Here is a 25,900-nt window from a genome sequence, read left to right on the forward strand (position 1 = left end):
TCAATTCCCTGTTGAACAGATTTTATGCTTTTTCCTAACTCACTGTGGTTGCGTCCCTTGTGGAATTATCTAAGTTTCTCTTACTAATTTATTTTCCAATCCTGGTGCCAGGCCCAGGAGCTCATGTTCCCTGGGTTCTGTCTTTCAGATCTGCCTTTCATCGCTACTTTGCTGCAGCATCTCCACAGAGACACCCTTGTTATTTGAAGGGGACAGTTCCTGATTGTACAAGGGGACGCTCCCGACGTTTGAAAAGTGTTAGCATCCCTGGGGCCAGGCACTAAATGCCAGTAGTGATCCCCTCGTGAGTGTGACACGCAGAAACACACTCAATTCCAGATGCTCCGGGGGTTGGGGGGAGGGTAGCCCAGGTGAGAACCACTGCCAGGGGCTTGGACAGGCCCTTCCTCTGCCGTCTAGTCCAGGACCACAAGTGCCTCTTCTCGCCTGACCACATTTCAGTGGGAAGGATCCCCTAAGTGATTCATTCGTTGACGTTTACTCTGCAGATATTTCCAGAGCACCTGCTAACAGCTCCACACCCTGTTTGAGGAGCTGTAGATTAGTCACCGCTCACGTCTGCCCCTTCCTAGCTCTGTCCTATCTTCATCTGTTTATTTGCATGTTACTTCATAAATGTCTGCCAGTCATCCCTGGACCTCTCTTCTGACTCCCTACCTGGGGACTCGGCTTGTCCAGGACAGTGACCACTTCTGCTTTGGCTTTTTTCCCCTCTGAAACCCCAGAGCAATCATCTTCATGTAGTAGGAATTCAGTAAGTGTTGGTCTGACTGCATGATCCAAGGATATGCAACCATCGCCAAGGGTATATTTCTTTTCTGTAATAGAGGTAATGGTTCTGATGTGTCGTTTTTTCTAATCTGAAGATTCTATTTTGTCTGCCACCCACCTGTAATGAGGAATAGCGTGGGAAACATTGGTATCCCTGGTAAACAGTAAATTTGACATATGTCATGTACGAGGTGAAGACTGACTCTGAACGCTCCTTATTTCCTACGTGCATCCTGAGGAAGCCTCGGTCTTCGAGGCCATGCTTTGATCCCCTCCCAATTGTGACTTCTCGGTCAGAGAAGTCTTTTTCTGCCTTCCGTAGATTCAGAGTGCTTGGCGGCATAAGGCAAACAGACAAAAAAATAGGACAGACGACGAAAGGAAAGTGAGTGCAAAACTGGGAGAATCTGAGAATCTGAATGGAGGCCTTCTTGTTTCCTTTCTTCTTTTAATTTTTATATTATGGAAATTTTCAAACACACAATAATTCCCAGAATACTATACTATTCCCCCAGTGTTCTTGTCACCTAGCTTCAACAGTTATCAACCCCAGGCCATCTCATCTCATTTCTATGCCTACCTACTCTCTCTTCCCTCCAATTGTATTATTTTAAACCCCAGCATCGTGTAATTGTATTCATAAGTATTTCAGTATGAATCTCTAAAAGACTCTTTATAAAAACATTGCCACAGTTACGTTCCTGTGTCTAAAACATAACAGCAACCTCCTGATATCATCACATAGCGAGTCAATGTTCCAATATCCAATTGTGATGCTTTTATCAATAAATCTGAAAACCAGGTCCAGAATTATAGCTGCGTAGGAAAAGAAGCTGCAAAGGAACCAAGACAGATCTTTTCCTTACAGGAAAGTAGAATAAAGCAAATGGTAAAAGGGAATTCCGGAAGTAAAAGTGAAACAGCTCTGATCAGTACCGCGTCTCCTGAGACCTGTCCAACCTCACCTGTGCAGTATGTCCAGTCTCCTCAAGCTCACCCCCTGGTGGCAAGTGTGACCCGAGGGGGCTTCCCTTAACTCTTCAGAAATATTCGTTTCCTAACACGAGAGGATTCTCTACTGTGTTATTAGTAGTTTCATATTTGGCCACCTGTCAGGAGTGTGGGTGACACAGGGTTTCTTTTTAAGTATTGATTGAGCACATAATTTTAAAGTCAGCATATTAAATAAACATCTCTGCCCTTTCTTCCAGCAGGCAGCCCAGAGAACGGCTCTCCACGCTCTGTCTGACAGGTACATTTTGTCATTTTTATGAACTATAAATTGCTTTATGAAACATTGAGCCCTATTTACTGTGGCATATAATTCATAAGCGGATTTTGTCCCTAAAGTGTCTGTGAACTGGGATGTTAAACATTTTGCATGCTTCAATTTGTCATGCATGTGTGGAGTTTATTACTGCAAAAATCGCCTTGTTGTATTTCATAGAAAGTATGAAGAATCCCTTGTTGTACAGTGAAACAGGAGACAGGAAACTTGGAGGGAAAGTCCTGAATGGTGCAGTAAATTCTGAACTTTGGAATTGGTTGAGATCTAAGCTCATTTTTCAACAATAAGTATTTCATTTATTCTGGGGTGTTGTCTTCAGACTTCTCTTCCACATCATTTCCCCGAGAGCTGTCTGCCTTCTGATGCGATTCTCTCTCGAACTGTACTTTATGCGCGGAACCCCATTCATGGTGCTGTGCATGCCTGACTTTTGACTCCTTGCTCTGGCTTGTTTTTCCTAACTTGTGTTATTGAATGAGATATGTAAAGCTAATCAGTAAACATACTCCAGCTGTATTTCACATCTTTTGAATGGGCATATATAAAGTTACTTTCTAGAATAGAGCAGACCATCTCTTGGTTTGGGTTGGTTTTTGATTTCTCATTTCCCAAAGTGTGTGTGTGTGTGTGTGTGTGTGTGTGTGTGTGTGTGTGTGTGTGTGTGTGTGTGTGTGTGTGTGTGTGTGTGTGTGTGTGTGTGTGTGTGTGTGTGTGTGTGTGTGTGTGTGTGTGTTTTAAAGAACCATCAGGAGGTAAAGATGAAGCTTTGTTTTCTCTCCACAAGTGAGGTTCTCACAGGGCTGGAAACAGCCGGAGGAGCTGTTCCCCTCAGCGGGCTGGCAGGCATCTCGGCATTGTCTAGCTACCACCACCCCCCTCCCTTCCTTCCCAGTTCTCTTCTGTGGAATGAGCAATAATTGACTATGTAAACCAGCTCAGTTCAGGGCTTCTCCAAGGTGAAACCTGTCACTTAGGCGAATTATCTGTGCTCATGGGTGAAAAGCGTTCTCTCGATGGTGGCAGGCTGAGCCCAAGTGTTTTGATTTCAATTGAAAAGCCTTCCCCATGACAACCACACAAGCCTGTGGGCTCTAAGAGTGGCTGCCACGTGATCTTCTGGGGTTGCTTCTGGGATTCTCGCACAAGCTGATAACTGTACTGCTTCTGAGTCTGTTGGTAGAAAGAAGAGAGACTCTGGATCACAACACACTTAAAATCTGACACATTAATTCTTTTCCTCTACATATTTCTTTTTTCCCTTTGACTTTTCTTCTTCAGTGATTCCTTCAACAAAATGCATTGAGAAGCAAGAGAAAGCCCTCAGTTGACAATATTATGCCACTGCCAATGGTGACGAGGTTTCTTTTCGGGGTGATAAAAATGGTGTAAAATTAGATTATGGTGAAGACTTCACAACCCAGTAAATATACTAAAAACAACTGAATTGCATGCTTTAAATGGGTGAGCTTTATGGTATATAAATTACATTTCAATAATGCTACATATCTAGACACAAAATATCTTTATAGACTTTGGTAGAATGAATCAAGAACCATTTTTAAAAACATGGACTCCCACTGAAGACATGATTGTAGGTACAAAGACAAGTCATCAGAAGCTAGGACCGGTATATTCTAAGGCTTCTCCCCAAAAGATACAGGACTTTGTCCTGGGTAGAAAATGTGCATAGATTTTCATGATGAGCAATGCTATTACCTTTGACATTTTCTGATCTTCTCTCAAAAACCCCTCCTGAAGCCCAATAATTATTAATTGACTACTAAGTTAGTATCTTAGCCCTTGTTCTTATATAACCACTTAGTGCAGATACTGTGAGGAAAAAAAAGTTCATTCCCTAGAAACAGAAAAACAGAGGTTCCCATTATCCCTGCTCTTCTAACGAATTTCCCTGTCTTCAAACGTAACTGAGCATTTCCCTCTAAATCTTAACAGTTTTTCTGTTCACAATGGGAGGAACTCAGCGCCTTTCAAAGTAATGGGCTGACAGCAATGCAGTTGTGTAAAGCTACTTCTCTGTGCTTTTCCTGTTTTATATTTTCCATTAATTCAGGACCACTTGTGTATTTCCATGAGTGAGAAGTCTCTGTAATTGTTGGGCGATACAATTAAAAACCCTTCTTCAAAATAAGGACTTGTAACACCTACTGAATTAATTGGATTCATGTTTTCTAGTTTCTTCAATTAGAGAACGCTAACTTAACACATGACAGATGTCATTTTCTATCACATTACCTATTCTGTTGAATAAACTAGTCTTTTCTAGAAAATGAGGGATGCGGCTTTGGGTCCAGCCACCATATGACTTGCCTAAAATTCTGTCTGTCCCAAGAACGACCTCAAGTTGGGAAGGGAATTGAGTAGAAATTCCCCTCCAGGTTGTGCCCTTCCCAAGGTAGAGATCTAACCCCAGTATCTCTGTCTACTTACAGTCTGGTGGTGATCTATCATACATTCTTTAACGCAGACTCTACTGGTTTCCTAAACTCTTTTTTCAGCCCGTTATCACCTCTTGATTTAAAATTCCATAAAGATTAGGCAGCTGTTTTGTTTCTCTCCGAGAAAAAGAAAGAGCACTTTTCAGGCCTTCAAAGCTGCTTCCTGAGTTCTGCGATTCTGGAGTTGGACAGAAAGCCCATGCTGGCTTGAGTCAGGCTACCATGTGACACTGAGGTATCCCACTGGTTTGCTCCTCTCTGGGCCCATGTCACTTCCATTTAACCTTATAACTGCCTAAGTACCTGGTGAACACAGGACGTGTGATCCAGGAGGAGAGCTGTTTTGTCTCAAGATGTACAACTTGATGATGAAATGGGATTCGCTTGACTGGGATTGTAGGGGCGATGTGAGTTTACACTGTAGGAAGCCAGTTGTCCTCTGCTTCCCCGTAAGAAAGCCGACCTTCGAGGCTTGGGGACCTGGCCTAATGGGACTAGATATAGGGAAAAGGGGTGTCGTTTCCCTCTATGAGGGCAGATAGAAATCTCATCCCCGTGGGGTGTCAGAGGGTAGAGGATACCCAGACATCTTCTGAAGGTCAGTCTTGTCTATCTTTTCATTGCTCCAGCTTCCTGGTTTCCAGGGGCATTCTAGCAGAAGTCTAGCATCTGACAGTTGGCGATTGTAATGGTTTAAAGTTCAGTGAGTCCGCAGTAGTCAATACACAACCTTGATCAATTAAAACTCTGATATTGCTGTTACTAAAATTTAAAAAGCATCTGTGGTCACTCCCATAGAGAACCTTTTGCCTTCTTGGACTTTGAGCGATGGACTTAGTTGATGGTTCAGCCGAAATAGCCCAAACACTCCACAGATCCAAACAGGATCACGACAGCGAGGCAGATGCGGGCTTTGGCCCAACTAACCCGTGCCACCTGCAGCAGTGGGAAGGGTGTGTGAAGGTGGGATGGTGGCTTGGGTTTTGTTCTTTTCTACTGCTGCCTGTAGCACTTTTTATCCATCTGTTTTATGCCATCGAGAGGCAGCTGGCCTACCAGAGGCCTGCCAGTGCCCCAAATAACGAAAAAACAAGACACCAGGGCAGGAAGAGGTGACAAAATTCTCAGCAAGGTAAACCAATCAATTACAAGAGAACCTCCCTTTGCAGAGGAGCATACTCCTTCTTTTTTTTTTTTTTTTTTTTTTGGTGGAAAGTAAAGTTGACTTTATTATGGATGCCGGCAACTGGGGGGAGGTGCAGACTCGTGTCCAAAGGCCAACTCGCTCCCCCTGACAACCAGCGGGCCAGAGCTTTCATAGGCAGAGGGAGCGGGCTACACGCAGAAACGGCACAGTCAGCTCTGACCGTCATCGAGAAATTGGTCATTGGTGGTCTGACCAGCACCATCTTGATTGTTTTAGGTACAGTTAACCTTCAGTTCCCGGGTCGGTTTGTTCCCATTTCCTTGAGGCCAGTTCTCGGAATTGTGGCAGCCTGTGTCATGGCTACAGCCTGGTCATCGTGTAGTTAACTTCTTCCTCCTGGTGAGGGTTTCAGTACCTGTAAGACAGCTCACAGGATGTGGCTCAGAATATTCTCCGGAGCCCTTGAGAGGGAACTAAATGTCCTTGACTTTGCTTACTGACTAAACTGTTATCGTTTTGTCCTGTTTGACTGCTTTTCTTTGCTTCTACATTTGCTCACTTCTCTGATTAAACTTATTCTTTGGCTAAAGTTTTTATGCAGACAAAAGACAGGAGGATATGGGGGTAGGGGAAGGACCATAGGGTCCTGTTTCATTGCACTCCCCATTGCCCTCTCCCCTGGCAAATGCCAAACCACTTTCTCTCTGTGAATTTGCCTCTTTGGGGTATTTCATATAAATGGAATCCTGCGAAATGCACTCGTTTGTGTTTGGCTCCTTTCACTGAGCGTGTTTTCAAGGTTTATCTGTGTTGTGGCATGTACTAGTACTTCATTCCTTTTTTTTCTTTTGAGATGTCTTATCAATTAATTTATTCTATATTGCCAGTGTAATTTTTTTAATTTAATTTAATTTTTTTATATAGCAGGTTCTTATTAGTTATCCATTTTATACATATTAGTGTATACATGTCAATCCCAATCTCCCAATTCATCCCAACATCACCCCCCACCACCACCACTTCCCCTCCTTGGTGTCCATACATTTGTTCTCCACATCTGTGTCTCAATTGCTGCCCTGCAAACCCGTTCATCTGTACCATTTTTCTAGGTTCCACATATATGTGTTAACATATGATATTTGTTTTTCTCTTTCTGACTTAACTTCACTCTGTATGACAGTCTCTAGATTCATGCATGTCTCTACAAATGACCCAATTTCATCCTCTTTATGGCTGAGTAATATTCCATTGTATATATATACCACATCTTCTTTATCCATTCGTCTGTCGATGGGCATTTAGGTTGCTTCCCTGACGTGGTTATTGTAAACAGTGTTTTGGTGAACATTGGGGTGCGTATGTCTTTTTGAATTATGGTTTTCTCTGGGTGTATGCCCAGTAGTGGGATTGCTGGGTCATATGGTAATTCTATTTTTAGTTTTTTAAGGAACCTGCATGCTGTTCTCCATAGTGACTATATCAGTTTCATTCCCACCAACAGTGCAAGAGGGTTCCTTTTCTCCACACCCTCTCCAGCATTTGTTGTTTGTAGATTTTCTGAAGATGCCCATTCTAACCAGTGTGAGGTGATACCTCATTGTAGTTTTGATTTGCATTTCTCTAATAATTAGTGATGTTGAGCAGCTTTTCATGTGCTGCTTGGCCATCTGTATGTCTTCTTTGGAGAAATGTCTATTTAGGTCTTCTGCCCATTTTTTGATTGGGTTCTTTATTTTTTTAATATTGAGCTGCATGAGTTGTTTATATATTTTGGAGATTAATCCTTTGTCTGTTGATTTGTTTGCAAATATTTTCTCCCATTCTGAGGATTGTCTTTTTATCTTGTTTGTAGTTTCCTTTGCTTTGCAAAAGCTTTTAAGTTTCATTAGGTCCCTTTTTTTTAACTTTTGTTTTTATTTCCATTACTCTAGGAGGTGGATCAAAAATGATCTTCCTGTGATTTATGTTAAAGAGTGTTCTTCCTATGCTTTCCTCTAAGAGTTTTATAGTGTCCAGTCTTACATTTAGGTCTCTAATCCATTTTGAGTTTATTTTTGTGTATGGTGTTAGGGAGTGTTCTGATTTCATTCTTTTACATGTAGCTGTCCAGTTTTCCCAGCACCGCTTATTGCAGAGGCTGTCTTTTCTCCATTGTACATCGTTGCCTCCTTTGTCATAGATTAGTAGACCGTAGGTGCGTGGGTTTATCTCTGGGCTTTCTATCCTGTTCCATTGATCTATATTTCTGTTTTTGTGACAGTACCATATTGTCTTGATTACTGTAGCTTTGTAGTATAGTCTGAAGTCAGGGAGTCTGATTCCTCCAGCTCCGTTTCTTTTCCTCAAGACTGCTTTGGCTATTCGGGGTCTTTTGTGTCTCCATACAAATTTTAAGACTTTTTTGTTCTAGTTCTGTAAAAAATGCCAGTGGTAATTTGATAGGGATTGCATTGAATCTGTAGATTGCTTTGGGTAGTATGGTCATTTTTACGATATTGATTCTTCCAATCCAAGAACATGGTTTATCTCTCCATCTGTTTGTATCATCTTTAATTTCTTTCATCAATGTCTTATAGTTTTCTGCATAGAGGTCTTTTGTCTCCCTAGGTAGGTTTATTCCTAGGTATTTTATTCTTTTTGTTGCAGTGGTAAATGGGAGTGTTTCCTTAATTTCTCTTTCAGATTTTTCATCATTAGTGTATAGGAATGCAAGAGATTTCTGTGCATTAAGTTTGTATCCTGCTACTTTACCAAATTCATTGATTAGCTCTAGTAGTTTTCTGGTAGCATCTTTAGGATTCTCTATGTATACTACCATGTCATCTGTAAACAGTGACAGTTTTACTTCTTCTTTTCCAATTTGTATTTCTTTTTTCTTCTCTGATTGCCATGTCTAGGACTTCCAAAACTATGTTGAATAGTAGTGGTGAGAGTGGACATCCTTGTCTGTTCCTGATCTGAGAGGAAATGCTTTCAGTTTTTCACCGTTGAGAATGATGTTTGCTGTGGGTTTGTCATATATGGGCTTTATTGTGTTGAGGTAGTTTCCCTCTATGCCCTCTTTCTGGAGAGTTTTTATCATAAATGGGTATTGAATTTTGTCAAAAACTTTTTCTGCATCTATTGAGATGATCATATGGTTCTTATTCTTCAATTTGTTAATATGGTGTATCACATTGATTGATTTGCGTATATTGAAGAATCCTTGCATCCCTGGGATAAATCCCACTTGATCATGGTGTATGATCATTTTAATATGTTGTTGGCTTCTGTTTGCTAGTATTTTGTTGAGGATTTTTGCATCTATATTCATCAGTGATATTGGTCTGTAATTTTCTTTTTTTGTAGTAGCTTTGTTTGGTTTTGGTATCAGGGTGATGGTGGCCTCATAGAATGAGTTTGGGAGTGTTCCTTCCTCTGCACATAGAATGATTTTGGGAGTGTTCCTTCCTTTGCAGTTTTTTGGAAGAGTTTGAGACGGATGGGTGTTAGCTCTTCTCTAAATGTTTGATAGAATTCACCTGTGAAGCCATCTGGTCCTGGACTTTTGTTTGTTGGAAGATTTTTAATCACAGTTTCAATTTCATTACTTGTGATTGGTCTGTTCATATTTTCTATTTTTTCCTGGTTCAGTCTTGGAAGGTTATACCTTTCTAAGAATTTATCAATTTCTTCCAGGTTGTCCATTTTATTGGCATAGAGTTGCTTGTAGTAGTCTCTTATGATGCTTTGTATTTCTGCAGTGTCTGTTGTAACTTCTCCTTTTTCATTTCTAATTTTATTGCTTTGAGTCCTCTCTTTTTCTTGATGAGTCTAGCTAGAAGTTTATCAATTTTGTTTATCTTCTCAATGAACCAGCTTTTAGTTTTATTGATCTTTGCTATTGTTTTCTTTGTTTCTATTTCATTTATTTCTGCTCTGATCTTTATGACTTCTGTCCTTCTGCTAACTTTGGGTTTTATTTGTTCTTCTTTCTCTAGTTCCTATACATGTAAGGTTAGGTTGTTTATTTGGGATGTTTGTTGTTTCTTGAGGTAGGCTTGTATTGCTATAAATTTCCCTCTAATAACTGCTTTTGGTGCATCCCATAGGTATTGGATTGTCGTGTTTTTGTTGTCATTTGTCTCTAGGTATTTTTTGATTTCCTCTTTGATTTCTTCAGTGATCTCTTGGTTATTTAATAACGTATTGTTTAGCCTCCATGTGTTTGTGTTTTTTACATTTTTTTCCCTGTAATTCATTTCTAATCTCATAATGTTGTGGTCAGAAAAGATGCTTGATATGATTTCAATTTTCTTAAACTTACTGAGGCTTGATTTGTTACCCAAGATGTGGTCTATCCTGGAGAATGTTTCATGCGCACTTGAGAAGAAAGTGTAATCTGCTGTTTTTGGATGGAATGTCCTATAAATATCAATTAAATCTATCTGGTGTATTGTGACATTTAAAGCTTGTGTTTCCTTATTAATTTTATGTTTGGATGATCTGTCCATTGGTGTAACGGAGGGGTTAAAGTTTCCTACTATTATTGTGTTACTGTCGATTTCCTCTTTTATAGCTGTTAGCAGTTGCCTTATGTATTGAGGTGCTCCTATGTTGGGTGCATATATGTTTATAATTGTTATATCTCCTTCTTGGATTGATCCCATGATCATTATGTAGTGTCCTTCCTTGTCTCTTGGAACATTCTTTATTTTAAAGTCTATTTTATCTGATATGAGTATTGCTACTCCAGCTTTCTTTTGATTTCCATTTGCATGGAATATCTTTTTCCATCCCCTCACTTCCAGTCTGTATGTGTCCCTAGGTCTGAAGTGGGTCTCTTGTAGACCGCATATATATGAGTCCTGTTTTTGTATCCATTCAGCAAGCTGTGTCTTTCGGTTGGAGCATTTAATGCATTCACATTTAAGGTGATTATCGATATGTATGTTCCTATTACCATTTTCTTAATTGTTTTAGGTTTGTTTTTGTAGGTTCTTTTCTTCTCTTGTGTTTCCCACTTAGAGAATTTCCTTTAGCATTTGTTGTAGAGCTGGTTTGGTGGTGCTGAATTCTCCTAGCTTTTGCTTGTCTGTAAAGACAAGAGAACTTTTGATTTCTCTGTCGAATCTGAATGAGATCCTTAGCCGATAGAGTAATCTTGGTTTTAGGTTCTTCCCTTTCATCACTTTAAATATGTCATGCCACTCCCTTCCGGCTTGTAGAGTTTCTGCTGAGAAATCAGCTGTTAACCTTATGGGAGTTCCCTTGTATGTTATTTGTCATTTTCCCTTGCTGCTTTCAATAAATTTCCTTTGTCTTTAATTTTTGCCAATTTGATTACTATGTGTCTCGGTGTGTTTCTCCTTGGGTTTATCCTGTATGGGACTCTCTGTGCTTCCTGGACTTGGGTGGCTCTTTCCTTTCCCATGTTCAGGATGTTTTCAACTATGATCTCTTCAGATATTTTCTTGGGTCCTTTCTCTCTTCTCCTTCTGGGACCCCTATAATGCGAATGTTGTTGCATTTAATGTTGTCCCAGAGGACTCTTAGCCTGTCTTCATTTCTTATCATGCTTTTTTCTTTATTCTGTTCTGCAGCAGTGAATTCCACCATTCTGTCTTCCAGGTCACTTATCCGTTTTTCTGCCTCAATTATTCTGCTGTTGATTCCTTCCAGTGTATTTTTCATTTCAGTTATTGTATTGTTCATCTCTGTTTACTTGTCCTTTAATTCTTCTAGGTCTTTGTTAAACATTTCTTGCATCTTCTCGATCTTTGCCTCCATTCTTTTTCCAAGGTCCTGAATCATCTTCACTATCATTATTCTGAATTCTTTTTCTGGAAGGTTGCCTATCTCCACTTCATTTAGTTGTTTTTCTGGGGTTTTATCTTGTTCCTTCATCCGGTACATAGTCCTCTGCCTTTTCATCACGTCTGTCTTTCTGTGAATGTGTTTTTCATTCCATAGGCTGCAGGATTGTAGTTCTTCTTGCTTCTGCTGTCTGCCCTCTGGTGGATGAGGCTAAGAGGCTTGTGCAAGTTTCCTGATGGGAGGGACTGGTGGTGGGTAGAGCTGGGTGTTGCTCTGGTGGGCAGAGCTCTGTAAAACTTTAATCTGCTTGTCTGCTGATGGGTGGGGCTGAGTTTCCTCCCTGTTGGTTGTTTGGCCTGAGAGGACCCAAACCTGCAGCCCACCCTGGCTCTTTGGTGGGGCTAATGGCAGACTCTGGGAGGGCTCATGCCAAGAAGCACTGCCAGAACTTCTGCTGCCAGTGTCCTTGTCCTCACAGTGAGACACAGCCACCTCCACCTCTGCAGGACACCCTCCAACACTAGCAGGTAGGTCGGGTTCAGTCTCCTATGGCATCACTGCTCCCTCCCCTGGGATCTGATGTGCACACTGCTTTGTGTGTGCCCTCCAGGAGTGGAGTCTCTGTTTCCCCCAGTCCTGTCGAAGTCCTGCAGTCAAATCCCACTAGCCTTCAAAGTCTGATTCTCTGGGAATTCCTCCTCCCGTTGCCGGACCCCCAGGTTGGGAAGCCTGACGTGGGGCTCAGAACGTTCACTCCAGTGGGTGGACTTCTGTGGTATAAGTGTTCTCTAGTCTGTGAGTCATCCACCCAGCAGTTATGGAATTTGATTTGATTGTGATTGCGCCCCTCCTACCGTCTCATTGCGGCGTCTCCTTTGTCTTTGGATGTGGGGTATCTTTTTTGGTGAGTTCCAGTGTCTTCCTGTTGATGATTGTTCAGCAGTTAGTTGTGATTCCATTGCTCTTGCAAGAGGGAATGAGCGCACGTCCTTCTACTCCGCCATCTTGAACCAGTCTCTCCCATTCTCCTTCTTATTCACACCTTATGATGTGCCTCTCACGTGTCTGTTCTCTGTACATATTATTGTACTAGATGGGGTAGAGAGAGGCAGAGAAGAATTGGGATAAATGGGCTTTGTGGGTCATTTCTAAAGGTGAGTCTTTGGTATGGACACTGCCGCATCACAAGTAATGTGGAGAATATGCAGAGTGCCGTGAGGAGAAGGCAGGATATGTGTGCAGCCTGTGAAGTGCCTCTGAAAACCATTAACTTCCCTTCCCGAGTAGTAAATAGTAGATAACTGTGATCAAAAAAGGGTTCGTGTGATTTATCAAGCTGAGCGACTGTGCATCTGCAGAAGAGCCGGAGGTCAGTCTTGAAATCCAGAGCAAGGGGAACACTAGGCAATTGCCAGGTCTAAGAAGTTAATCATCCCCTTGGACCGCTTGCATCTGTCTCAGAGCGACAGAACTGCTGCAGAGCGAGCAGGGATGCTTTATAGCCACAGATCAGGAATTAATATTTTCTGTGAACCCTCCAGCATCATTTTCAGTAACATGGGTTTTATAAAAATGCAGCATAATTTCATATGAATAAATCACATTCGGCTAGAAAGATGAGAAGCTGGGGGGAAAAAAATTGTGCTTGACTTTAACAGAAAAACAAAAAAAGGAACGAGCAAGAAAGCCAACATGAAAACAGTTGTTGAAGCCATGGCCCTGGGAGGGTGCAAATGGCCATGTGGTTAACTTGTACGTATAATCATCTTCTGAAATGTCAGCCTATGACTCCAGAAACGGCTACATTTTTACAGCCTTGGAGATGCATCACCAGACTGTAACCTGTCTGCCCATCTGGCGATATCTCAGGTCCAAGATCCATTTATGCTGGAATCCAAACAACTGCCATTGATTTATTCATTTGTGCCGCGAGGCTTTACTGAACGTGTCCTGTGTGCACAGCGGGCACTGGGCTGGTGCAGGTGGGCAGTGGTAGGAAGCAGCCATCCCTCTGCTCATGGCCTCCCCGACCACGGCTTTGCGGAGAGAAAGCCCTTGTTAGCCTCGTGCATCTGCTCACCTCAATTTCGCCTTCCTCAAATAAACCTCGCCCGTCACATCTCCTCTTCCCATTAGGGAGAATATAATGGAATTAAGTACGTGAGGAATCATGTAAAATAAAGTGAGTGTGACCTGTGTCTAGAAGCGGGGCTGGAAATGAATGGCCCCACGACCAGCGGGGAGGGCAGGGTAGGCATCTGATGGCAGGGAGGGGGCTTTGCGTTCAGCCTCGTCTTCCTGACCTGTCGCCACGTGGACCGCTTTCAGCCAAGCCAGGGGAACATGCTGGGAGTGGCCACCAGCGCCGAAGGGTGTCTTTCCAAGTCACATATTACATACTGTCCCTGAAGTCTGAAGAAGAAAGTCACAGTTGCCAGGCACTGGTAATGGTTGGCCTCTTCTCTAAGGGTCCAAAAAGGGGGCTTGGGGGACTTTTAAGAAAGTTTCAAATTTCCAACTTGGAAGATGACAAGGTAGCAGGAGGACATGTATCAGCCCCACCTTCGAGACCCACTATGGTCTCCAGTCTCTCCAGTGCAGGGGCTTCTGATGATGAAGTCTTTTTGGTAAAACTTTCTAAAAGAGCTTTAGAGTTTAGAAGCCCTATCTCATTGGCTATCTCATTTTATGATCCCACAATAACCCTATGAGATAGAAAGGACCCATTTTACAGATAAGAAAACTGAGCCTGAGACAGGTGATGGACTCACCCCAGGTCACAGGGTAGCAAGTGGCAGAGCTGGGACTAGACTCCAGGTCCTCTGACTCGTGTGGAGTAGAGTTCTCTCGTCCCCATCACGCAGCAAGGAAACAGGCTTGGATGGGGTCAGAGGCAGGTGGCTCAGGCCACATTTTATATTGTAACAAATAGCTTAGTCTGTACTAATACTTTGTTTCTACTAGTAGTTATAATAATCCGTACATTTCTTGCCTAGCTATCTTTTTATCCCTAGCACCTAGCACAGTTCCTGGCAGTTAGGAGACACAATAAGTTATTTGATGAATGAAAGAAAACAATGAACAAATGAATGAGTGAATCAGAACCCATGTTTTGTGGTTAAGCAATGGCAAATTTGGGCTTAAAATAGAAAATAGATTTCTGAAACTATGGCTGTCTGCCATTGCAGCAGACCATCTCAGGAGGCAGAGTTTGATGGTCAGGGGCTTAAAAAAAGGTTAGTACAGCAGTGGCGTGTAGGTGCACCACCAAGCGTTTCACATGCATCACTTATCATTAATCCTCACGATAACCCACTCAGCCAGGAAGGAGGAATTCAATATTAGGGCCTTAAAGAGATGAACATTTATTTCATTTCATTTTCCAGACACCCTCCCTAGAATCCTAGTGAATCTGGGTTTACAGAGACATGTAACCGACCCACAGTCTTACGGCTGTAAAGCTGCCGCATGGCCCGTCTGATTGTAGCTGATGCTCTTAGCGGCTTCAATAATATCCTCCCATCCCATCAAGTTACAAAGAGATCACTGTCCCTGAGGGGATGCAGGTAGACCTGAAGCCCTCTCAGAGCAGAACAAGGGGCGCGGGGAGGGGGCATTTGAAGTAGCGTGTAAAGGAGGGGAGCATCAGGGGACCCAAGAGTGGAAAGGGGAAGAACGGCTTTCTCCGCAGACAGAACGAGCACCCTGAGCAACGGAAGGCTGGGGGTCAACAGGGGCAGCAGGCCCTTCGTTCCCCTGGGGTGTGGGCATCCAGAGGGATAGGGGTCTGGGAGCCAGCTCTCCACACACACACACCCCCCAGTGCAGGAGGCAGGGGAGCCCGGCTTCCCTCAAACGTGGGATCAAGCCTCATCTTCCACGGAAACCTTAACTAACCAACTGCCCTGACTCCTACGGTCCTGTTCCATCACTGCCTCGTGGAATTGCTGACATAGACCTGCTTCCGCCCTCTGCTCACTTTATGTGTTTATGTGTGTTCTCATCAGTGGGTGGAGAACAGGAGCCTCATCGTGAATATTAGGTAATACTGTATACGGAATGACTGCTCAGATGTAAGCTATTGTATATAGGATGGATAAACAAGGTCCTACCGTATAGCACAGGGAAATATATTCAATATCCTATTATAAACCATAGTGGAAAAGAGTATAAAAAAAAGCATGTGTAATATATATGGAATCTAAAAAAAAAAAAAAGGTTCTGAAGAACCTAGGGGCAGGACAGGAATAAAGACGCAGACATAGAGAATGGACTTGAGGACATGGGAAGGGGGAAGGGTAAGCTGGGACGAAGTGAGAGAGTGGCATGGACATATACACACTACCAAATGTAAAACAGATAGCTAGTGGGAAGCAGCCGCATAGCACAGGGAGGTCAGCTCGGTGCTTTGTGACCACCTAGAGGGGTGGGATAGGGAGGGTGGGAGGGAGACGCAAGAGGGAGGAGATACAGGGATATATGTATACGTATAGCTGATTCACTTTGTTATAAAGCAGAAACTAACACACCGTTGTAAAGCAATTATACTCCAATAAAGATGTTTTTAAAAAAAAAGCATGTGTATATGTATAACTGAATCACTTTGCTGTACAGGAGAAATTAACACAACATTATAAATCACCTATACTTCAACTAAAAAAAAAAAAAGAAGAAGAAAGAATGCTCAATAATGACTTACTCAATGCCTTTCAAACATGAAAGACTAAGAATTCAAATTATGCCACTCATCTCTGCTGCCATGATAAGGAGGGGAAAAAATGCCAAACCTCTGGCCCTGCTTTCCCTAATCTCTTCTCTTTTTTACAAGACGTCATGAAGCAAGCACAGGATTTTGAATCCTTGAGCTTGGGCTGGAACTTACTTTGGGCAAAGTATTTATACATCTGAGTCTGAACTCTCACAGTTGCATAAACAGGATGGTGATAATGTCCTCCTTATTAGGTTTATGGACAGATTAAATGAGGCGATAAATAGAAAAAGTGCTTTGTTAATCTATCCATACGATAGTAATTACTCTATTACATCACTAAGAAAATCTACTCATCAAGGTTCCATGAGGTACTCTTTAAGTCCTGCCAGGAAGCTTAAAAACAAAGAGAGGAAAATATGACAGAGTGGACTTAATTTATGAAACCATGAATAACTAATAGTATGGAGCGTGTTTTTACCTTGACATTACAGAAAAATGAATATCAACAAAGCCCAAGAACTATCCCTTACTATTGCTCGTTCCATCCCTACTTTGTAATAGGTTCTAATCTAGCCTGTTCTCCCATCAAAGCCTAACTGTGGGTCTCTGGGTCCTGGGTAAGTTCACCTCGACCCCTGAGGAGGCAGCAACCCGTGCCTCCTGTGTCAGCATCTTACTTCACTCACCTGGAAAAGTCATCCTGGGTCATTTCCAGACACCTTTTCCAGCTGATCCCTGAAGAATTGGATTCATCTTATTATTTCCAAAGTAAATCATCATTATTTCAAAAGCAAGCAATGACTCTCAGATAACATGGGAGATCCCTGGTAGAGATCTGTGTGGGGGCCCTGTTAAGAGAGAAGAACGCTAACTGAGCCTCTGTGTGAGCTCTCTTCTCTAATGGGGCCAGCGGTACCCATGGACATTTACAGAAGTGGACACACTCTCCTTACTGCTTCTTCTTAACTGCCACCTAAGTGTCCCCGACCGCCCTTCGGTGACTGTTAGCCCAGCTGACTGCATTAGCATCGTAAGCAAATGTAGGCTATCGAATCTAAAACTCAGCTTTTAAAAAGTTCCCTTAAGTACTGGGCTTCCCTGGTGGCACAGTGGTTGAGAGTCTGCCTGCCAATGCAGGAGACATGGGTTTGATCCCTGGTCCCGGAAGATCCCACATGCCATGGAGCAACTAAGCCCGTGCGCCACAACTACTGAGCCCGTGCTCTAGAGCCAGTGAGCCACAACTATTGAAGCCCACGCTCCTAGAGCCCGTACTCTGCAACAAGAGAAGCCACCACAATGAGAAGCCCACTCACCACAGTGAAGACCCAATGCAGCCAAAAATAAATAAATAAAATAAATAAATTTACTAAAAAAAAAAAAAGTCCCCGTGAGTACTAATTTCCACCACAAAACTTAATGGCTCCAGAGAAGACATTGAATTCTATCAGGTAAATAACACACATTTTAAAAGGTCCCAAACATGTATTTTACACAATAGAACAGAGCAGCCTGGAAGAAACTGTTAACAGTCTTTCGAGTAAATGAATAACAATTTGTATGAAGCCACTAATTACCTGTTAAGATGGTTTAGTGGGTTTAGTGGGGTGGTGATGCCTGCAGGTTCTTGTGGACCCGCTGCCTAAGGTCTGGGCAAGGAGGATGCAGCCCGGAGGGACCTCTGGGTGAAAGGAAGTGTTAATAACCCTTTTAGTCAATGCCCACAGTTGCCAGGAACCTAAAGGAGCAGATGGGGTGATGCGAACTGGGCATACTTTAGCGGGGTTTAACCTCTTTCAAAAAGAATGAAAATAAACGGTTTGTTATGGGATTATGTGAAATCATCTGTGTGAGACTTTTGAAAATTGTAAAGCACTATTGAATGTAAAGAATCTTTCGGGGCTTCCCTGGTGGCGCAGTGGTTGAGAGTCCGCCTGCCGATGCAGGGGACGTGGGTTCGTGCCCCGGTCCGGGAAGATCCCACGTGCCGCGGAGCGGCTGGGCCCGTGAGCCATGGCCGCTGCGCCTGCGCGTCCGGAGCCTGTGCTCCGCAACGGGAGAGGCGGCAGCGGTGAGAGGCCCGCGTACCGCAAAAAAAAAAAAAAAATCTTTCATTCACTAAAAAAGAAATTTAAGGAATGGTAGTGGTGACAGCCGCACAACGATGTGAATATATTTAATGCCACCGAATTTTTCACTTAAAAACGGGTGAAATCATAACTTTTGTATGTGTATTTGCCACCATAAACAAGAAAAAATGAGTACATCTCTGCACGTACTAATATCCCCAGGTCTTCAGGATGGTCCCTTCTCTCAAATGTCTGGAGTGGGAAGCAGGCGTCTCTCTCCCAGGTTTGAGGTGCTAGGTTCCAGCCTGGAGATTTCTTCCTTCCTTCCTTCTCTGCTAGCAGAGGTGCCTCTGGTATCCTGCGCTGGGGAGACCCACATCCCTCCCCTGCTCTTGTTACTGACCCAGATCCTTGGACTCTTTAATCAATAGAAGTTGATAAGATGACAGACAAGAAATTCAGGCAGGGCTTCACTGGGACTCGTGCTGCAGCACAAGGGAGCAAAAACCAGTAACAGGTGCCCTTGCTCGCTCCCCGAGGAGAGGGGACGAGCTGGTCTGTTAAGCGGGGTGAAAGTAGGGGTGGATCTGTGGGTGGGGGCCGGAGGCGGGGCTTAGGTGGTCTGCCCACCTGCTTGGTGGTGTCATGTGCAGGGATCGTGTGCAAGGACCGTGCTTTTGCTCCGACAGCTCAGAAGTGGCACTTGGTTTGTGGCCTCTTGGTATCTTACTGTTCCTAACTGCCCTGCCTGTGCATGTGCGCAGGTATTTTTAGTCCCTCATAGTTCCTTTGTCTTCTGCTCTGGAGGAGATGTTTGTCCAGGTGCAAGCACTGCAGCCCAGGGTCCCAGGTCCCAGCCCACGTCCCTCCTGTCGCCAGGGACCTGCGGCTGCAGAAGAGCCAGGCTCACTGTCCACACCACCTGGTTTAACCAGCCTCAGGAAAGGGACCAGAGGAACGAGACACCCCATGGATGGAGTGACCTAACAGTTAGGACCACCCCTTAGGTTACTAGCTTGGACCTGTTACCGTGCACACGGTATTCCTCTCTTCTGGACTCGTTCCTTCAGACTAAGTTGATAGAGCTGCCAGTGGTAGAATATTTAAATAACAGAACTGGAGTTGTTTTTGCTGGAAGGCTTTGTCCCTGTGTGTTACCCCTTTTGAACACTGTGTTGCATCACTTCTAGACCAAGGACGATGGTACCGTGTATGTCTGATGTTTGTTGTTCACTTAAGTTTTAATGCATCCCCCCAATTTTTTTTTTTTTTTTTTTTTTGCGGTACACGGGCCTCTCACTGTCGTGGCCTCTCCCGTTGTGGAGCACAGGCTCCAGATGTGCAGGCTCAGCGGCCATGGCTCACAGGCCCAGCTGCTCCGCAGCATGTGGGATCTTCCCGGACCAGGGCACGAACCCGTGTCCCCTGCATCGGCAGGCGGACTCCCAACCACTGCACCACCAGGGAAGCACCCCCCAAAATTTTTAATGTATCCAATACATGAGACATCTCCAAGTTAAAGTTAAGAGAAATAAAAGACTGTGTAATGAGTATAGTTTTCAATATTTCTCAATGCTGCCTATTCCTTTTTAAAAATATATATTGCTGGAGACACTACTTTGGAAAAGATCCCTGGTGTTCTCCTTACTTGCTGCAAGTAGTAAATCTTTCCTTTTCTTAAAAAGAAATATATATACACACACACACAGTATTTATATATATATATATATATATATATACATATTTATATATAAACATATTTGTTTATATATCTGAAGTGAAATTATGCCTGTACATTCTTGAATAACTACTTAGATTGAATTAAGCCCTTGCTATCCTTCACTGAATGTGTTGATGATTGGTTATTAGTGGTCAGTTCTATTCAAATATTTAAACTGATTACACATGAAGATATAATGCAGTCTCCCCCGCGTTCCCCCTTTTTAAACTTTGCATTCACACTGACTCAGATCTGGGAAATTGAACTGAACGTAAAATAAACCCAAGAGCAACCAATCATATATTTTACAGGAAAAAATTCACAAAAGGTGCATATTTAATACCCATGTATATTTCTTAACACACTGAGGCCACTGTCTGTAGCTCTTTCACTGGTGTCTGTGCCTTTAGTAAACGGAGGGCAGCTGGAGAAACATTTCTAGTGGGGTGGGTAGTTTTAAAACGAATAGATTAGTGGTGTTTTTTGTTTTGTTTTGTTTAAAACCAAACTACTTAGCTGCTTTTGATGAAAGTTTATTCAAATCGCGACACCACAACTGTTTTTTGTTTTGTTTTGTTTTTAATCTCCTTTTAGTGGAGAAAACTGGCCAAAGCCCTGGAGCCTTCTTTCTCTGCGTTAAGAGCCTTTCAGGCCAGCACCTCTCCATCCCCCTTATTCCCTCCCAGACAGTCCCACCCAGGCCAGTTCGCTCTGGGGATGCTGAGCCAGCTGGAGCGAGCTGCCCATCCTGCTGCTAACTCTGGGCACGGGGCCGGCCCCTCCGCCTCCGACCCTTCACCACTTGCCTCCCGTGACTCAGGCCTCTGGCGTCCTCCGGAGGCAGCCTTGGGCCAGCATTGGCAGGCTGGCCTGCTGGCTCCACTGCGTTTTGGAGCCTGTTGAGCTCCCCTGCTGGTGTTGAAAGGTTAACGTGCCCCCCCGGAGGGCAGCAGGCTGACCTTTCCCGCGCTGGCTACCGGGCCAGCTGCCATACCGGATCCTCCCGTTGGCCGGCAGGACACGGCGCCCACCTCTGCCCTCATCAGCCGGCATGGGAGCCCGGCCATCTGCACCCCTGTTATTCGGGGTCTGCCATCTAACCTGAGCAGATTCCTGAAGCTTGCCTCCCCTCCCTGTAATTCTCTGTGGCCTTGAGTTTCACACGCTGCCCGGTACCCACTGCTCCTGCCATCCTGAGACACGGCGTTCGGTATGTCAACGCTCATTAATTAATTACAGGTCAGTTGGGTTAAATGTTGAAACCACACCAACTCCTTGGGAAGGGAAAGGCCATGGCCCCTTTTCCCATCTCACAGACCAGGTCCCCCTGCTTGCTGGCCCTGCTCCGCTAACTGGATGGGGCCCCCAGAAGCCCAGCCCAGGCCTAGAGTCCAGAGACCCCACTTGACCTCCCTGTGGCCCCATTTGCCCTGTTCATGGCCAGGGAGCCTCTTTAGGCCATGGTTCCTCATCTTAAAATGAAGATATAACCCCTGTTCAGCCAGCCCAATCCTGGTACCAGTGGGAGGGAAGGCGGCTAGAATGTGTGAAGGCCCTGTCGGCCATGGACGCTACACAGGCACAGAGAATTGGGCTATTTATTAGTTTTTGCAGGGCTGTGTGAAGGAGGTCCCGTTTTCTTTGAGTCATTGCCCAGCCACTGAACTATTTGATAGAATTCTGAAAGGACAGCCAAGTGGGCCTTTGGTGTGGTTGCAAGATGAGCACAAAGCTGAATGATACCCCAGCCCTCTGACAGGGGCCCATGGTCTTCAGGGTCACCCCCAGGCCTCCAAGAGTCTCATGGCTACCACACCCTGTCCTGTGCTGGGACTTGATGTCATAATCCCACTTCATCCCCCCGACTGCCCTCTGGGGTAGGTGTCATTGTCCCTGCTTTCCACACTGGGAAACTGAGGCCTGGAGGATGGAGTCATGTGCCCAAGGTGGCTAGAGCCCAGGTTTCTGGGCAGCAGTGTGGCCTTGCAGACCGAGCGGGTGGCGAAGGGCCTCATCCTTGCTCTGCCTACAGAATCCCCTCGAAACAGGACAAAACCCAGCCTGCCGCAGCCTTGCACTCACGACTCAGGCCTGAGCACCGCATGTGGGGCCACGAGCTGCCCTTGCCCTTGCCTGTGTGTCAGAGCGGAGGCACATTTAATCACCTTTCATCTTTGTCCGCTTCACGTTTGAATGTAAAACAGGAATGACCGCACAGCCACGAAGGATCCTGCTGGGGGCTTGCGTGTTAGGACAGACCTCATCCAGTTCTGTTCTCTCCAAGAAAGTACTTCTAGGCATCTCAGCCATCCTTCTGTGCTCTGTGCTTAAAATAGAAGATGGCAGAAAACTTGAGAAGCGCTATGGTCGTGCTTAGATGGACTTATACGATGAGGAAAAGAGAGCCAAGCCAGCATGATTGCCTAAGACATATTTCTTGAAGATTTTTTTTCCTTCCAACTGGCTGGAGAAATATTAGCTATTCACTAACATTTCAAAATGAAGGCCAAATTTTGCTCACATCCCTACAGCAGCTCTGTGCCCCTGTGAGTCTTTAAAATGTAAACCTGCCCATATGTTGTTCCTTTGCTCACCGGTCATCCTGACTTCCTTGCCTCATTCAAGTGAGGCAAAGCTTCTGGGTAGTGGAGACCACAGGGGCTCTCTCTGGGTGTCAGAAGGGATGTTACACCCACAAGGGCTTAATTTCCAAAATATACAAACAGTGCATACAAATAAATAACAAAAAAACCCAAACAACCCAATCAAAAATTGGGCAGAAGATCTAAATAGACAATTTTCCAAGGAAGACATACAGATGGCTAATAGCCACATGAAAAGATGCTCAACATCACTAATTATTAGAGAAATGCAAATCAAAACTACCATGAGATATCACCTCACACTGGTCAGAATGGCCATCATTTAAAAGTCTACACAGGGGGCTTCCCTGGTGGCGCAGTGGTTAAGAATCAGCCTGCCAATGCAGGGGACACGGGTTCGAGCCCTGGTCCTGGAAGATCCCACATGCAGTGGAGCAGCTAAGCCCGTGCACCACAACTACTGAGCCTGCGATCTAGAGCCCGCGAGCCACAACTACTGAGCCTGCATGCCGCAACTGCTGAAGCCCACGCACCTGGAGCCTGTGCTCTGCAACAAGAGAAGCCACCACAATGAGAAGCCCACGCACCGCAACAAAGAGCAGCCCCTGCTCGCCGCAACTAGAGAAAGCCCGCGCGCAGCAGTGAAGACCCAATGCAGCCAAAAATAAAAACAAATAAATAAATTTTAAAAATAAATAAATAAAAAATAAAAGTCTACACAGGAATTCCCTGGCCATCCAGTGGTTAGGACTTGGCGCTTTCACTGCCGAGGACCCAGGTTCAATCCCTGGTGGGGGAACTAAGATCCCACAAACCACGTGGCTCGGCCAACAGAAAAATAAATAAATAAAATAAAAGTTTACAAATAATAAATGCTGTAGAGGGTGAGGAGAAAAGGGAACCCTCCTACACTCTTGGTGGGAATGTAAACTGGTGCAGCCACTATAGAGAACAGTATGGAAGTTCCTTTAAAAACTATAAAAATAGTATGTTCTTGCATACCATATGATCTTACAATCCTACTTCTCAGCATATATCCGGAGAAAACTCTTAATTCGAAAAGACACGTGCACCCCTGTGTTCACAGCAGCACTACTTACAATAGCCAAGATGTGGAAGCAACCTAAATGTCCATCGACAGATGAGTGGATAAAGAAGATGTGGTACATATATACACACTGGAATATTACTCAGCCATAAAAAAGAATGAAATAATGCTATTTGCAGCAACATGGATGGACCTAGAGATGATCATACTAAGTGAAGTAAGTCAGAGAAAGACAAGTACCGTATGGTATCATTTACATGTGGAATCTAAAATATGGCACAAATGAACTTACACACAGAACAGAAACAGACTCACAGACAGAACAGATTTGCGGTTACCAAAGAGGAAAGTGGGTGGGGGAGGGATAAATTAGGAGTTTTGGGATTGGCAAATGCAAGGTACTGTATATAAAATAGATTAACCACAAGGTCCTACTTGTATAGCACAGGGAACTATATTCAATATCTTGTAATAAACTATAATGGAAAAGAATAAAAGAGGAGAAGAGATGTCACAGCAGGAGCTCAACTCACAGCACTCCTCGGGTCCCCTTCAAGCCCAGGCGCTATTACAGACTAATTTTGTGAGTCGAGGCGCAGGAGTTTCAGTTCCCCTACCCCTGCACACATGCTATTCCTTCCACCTGGAACAGGGTCTTTTCTCCCCTGTCCTCCCCTCCAACGTGCCTGGCTACCCCTATCCATGCTTCAGGTCACAGCTGAAACAGCCGGTCCCCCATTAGGCCTTCCTGCCTTTGCCGTCCGCCCCCAGGGCACCCTCCACTTGCCTCTTGTGTGGCCCTCATCACTATGGTAACGAGCTGCTGAATTGCCTGCCTCACCCTGCCCATATATTGTTCCTTTGGGCACGGGTCATCCATCATTCCCGAGTTCCTTGCCTCAGTCATGTGAGAGGAAGACCCTTGGTAATGGAGACCACACAGGCTCCTTCAGAAGGGATGTCACACCGACAGGGGCTTAATTTCTCCTCTGTAAAGTGGAGAGAGTAATGCTCACTCTGTCCATCTCAAGCCATTGTTGTCAGGCTCTGGGAGATTATTTTTGCAAGAGAGCTATGTTTAAAAAGGCTGATTACAAATGGCCCACTTTTTAGTAGTAGAGTTGCTGCAAAAGAAGAAAAAGCAACTTGAATAGCTCTTACCTTTGATGAGGAATAAAGGGTAACTTCAAAACACCCCATTCCCTCCTTTACTCTTAACCCTTTATACCCCAACCTAGGGAAGGCAGGGGCTTTTCTCCAATAGTAGTTAATAAGTTACATAATGGCAATGGTGGTAAATATTATAATAAAAAAGCAATCACTGAAGTGGCAATCTTAATTCAAAATTACTTTACACAGGACTCCAACTTATTTTTTTCTTGTTTGTTGAATCTGTAACGTGAACTAAAGACAGAATTACTTCAAGTGGTTTACAGCAAACATGACATTAAATATAATGATTTTAAAGTTGTATCATAAATTGAATATATCCAAAATCAATATAGAGATGCTGTTGACATCCAGTTGCTTTTCTGGAAAAGTAATTGAGATGTCCCAATTACTAAAATCATGGAGTCATTATAGTAATAGTTATATTATAATCTGTTATTAAAATACCATTAGATATTTCACAACTAGAATCCTTCCTCAATAGCACTGCCTCTTAACAGCACGATGGTGTTGGCTGAAGAATACCTTAACAGTAGTTTCCTCTTTTTCCATACTTGGAATAGAACCTGAATAATACCCACTGTAAAGCCTTGAGAATGTTTTAGTTCGTGTAGATTTGGTCAAAGTTCTAAAATAATAAATCTGTAGGGACTTCCCTGGTGGAGCAGTGATTAAGAATCTGCCTGCCAATGCAGGGGATACGGGTTCAATACCTGGTCTGGGAAAATCCCACATGCCTCAGAGCACCTAAGCCCGTGCACCACAACTACTGAGCCTGCACTCTAGAGCCTGCACGCCACAACTGCTGAAGCCCGCACGCTCTAGGGCCCACGTGCCGCAACTACTGAACCCACGTGCTGCAACTACTGAAGTCCGTGCGCCTAGAGCCCGTGCTCTGCAACAAAAGAAGCCACCGCAATGAGAAGCCCATGCACCACAACGAAGAGTAGCCCCCGTTTGCCACAACTAGAGAAAGCCCACACACAGCAACAAAGACCCAACACAGCCAAAAAAAAAAAAAAAATCTGTAAATTAGGAAATATTAAAACAGTGTAATTGGTAATTTTGTTTCTTTATTTGGGGCACCTAGTAGACTGGAC

At 44.0% G+C, this 25,900-nt stretch overlaps 1 protein-coding gene across 1 annotated transcript in view; it reads left to right on the forward strand.

Annotated features, from left to right (window-relative positions):
- Positions 1-25,900, forward strand: part of AFF3 (ALF transcription elongation factor 3) — a 478,605-nt gene that overhangs the window by 377,605 nt on the left and 75,100 nt on the right. The window contains exon 13 of the mRNA XM_060170002.1: positions 2,004-2,044. Within this exon, the coding sequence (XP_060025985.1) occupies positions 2,004-2,044 (41 nt within the window). The remainder of the gene's footprint in view (positions 1-2,003; positions 2,045-25,900) is intronic.

This window comes from Lagenorhynchus albirostris, chromosome 13 (genome assembly GCF_949774975.1).
Source record: "Lagenorhynchus albirostris chromosome 13, mLagAlb1.1, whole genome shotgun sequence".
NCBI lineage: Eukaryota > Metazoa > Chordata > Mammalia > Artiodactyla > Delphinidae > Lagenorhynchus > Lagenorhynchus albirostris.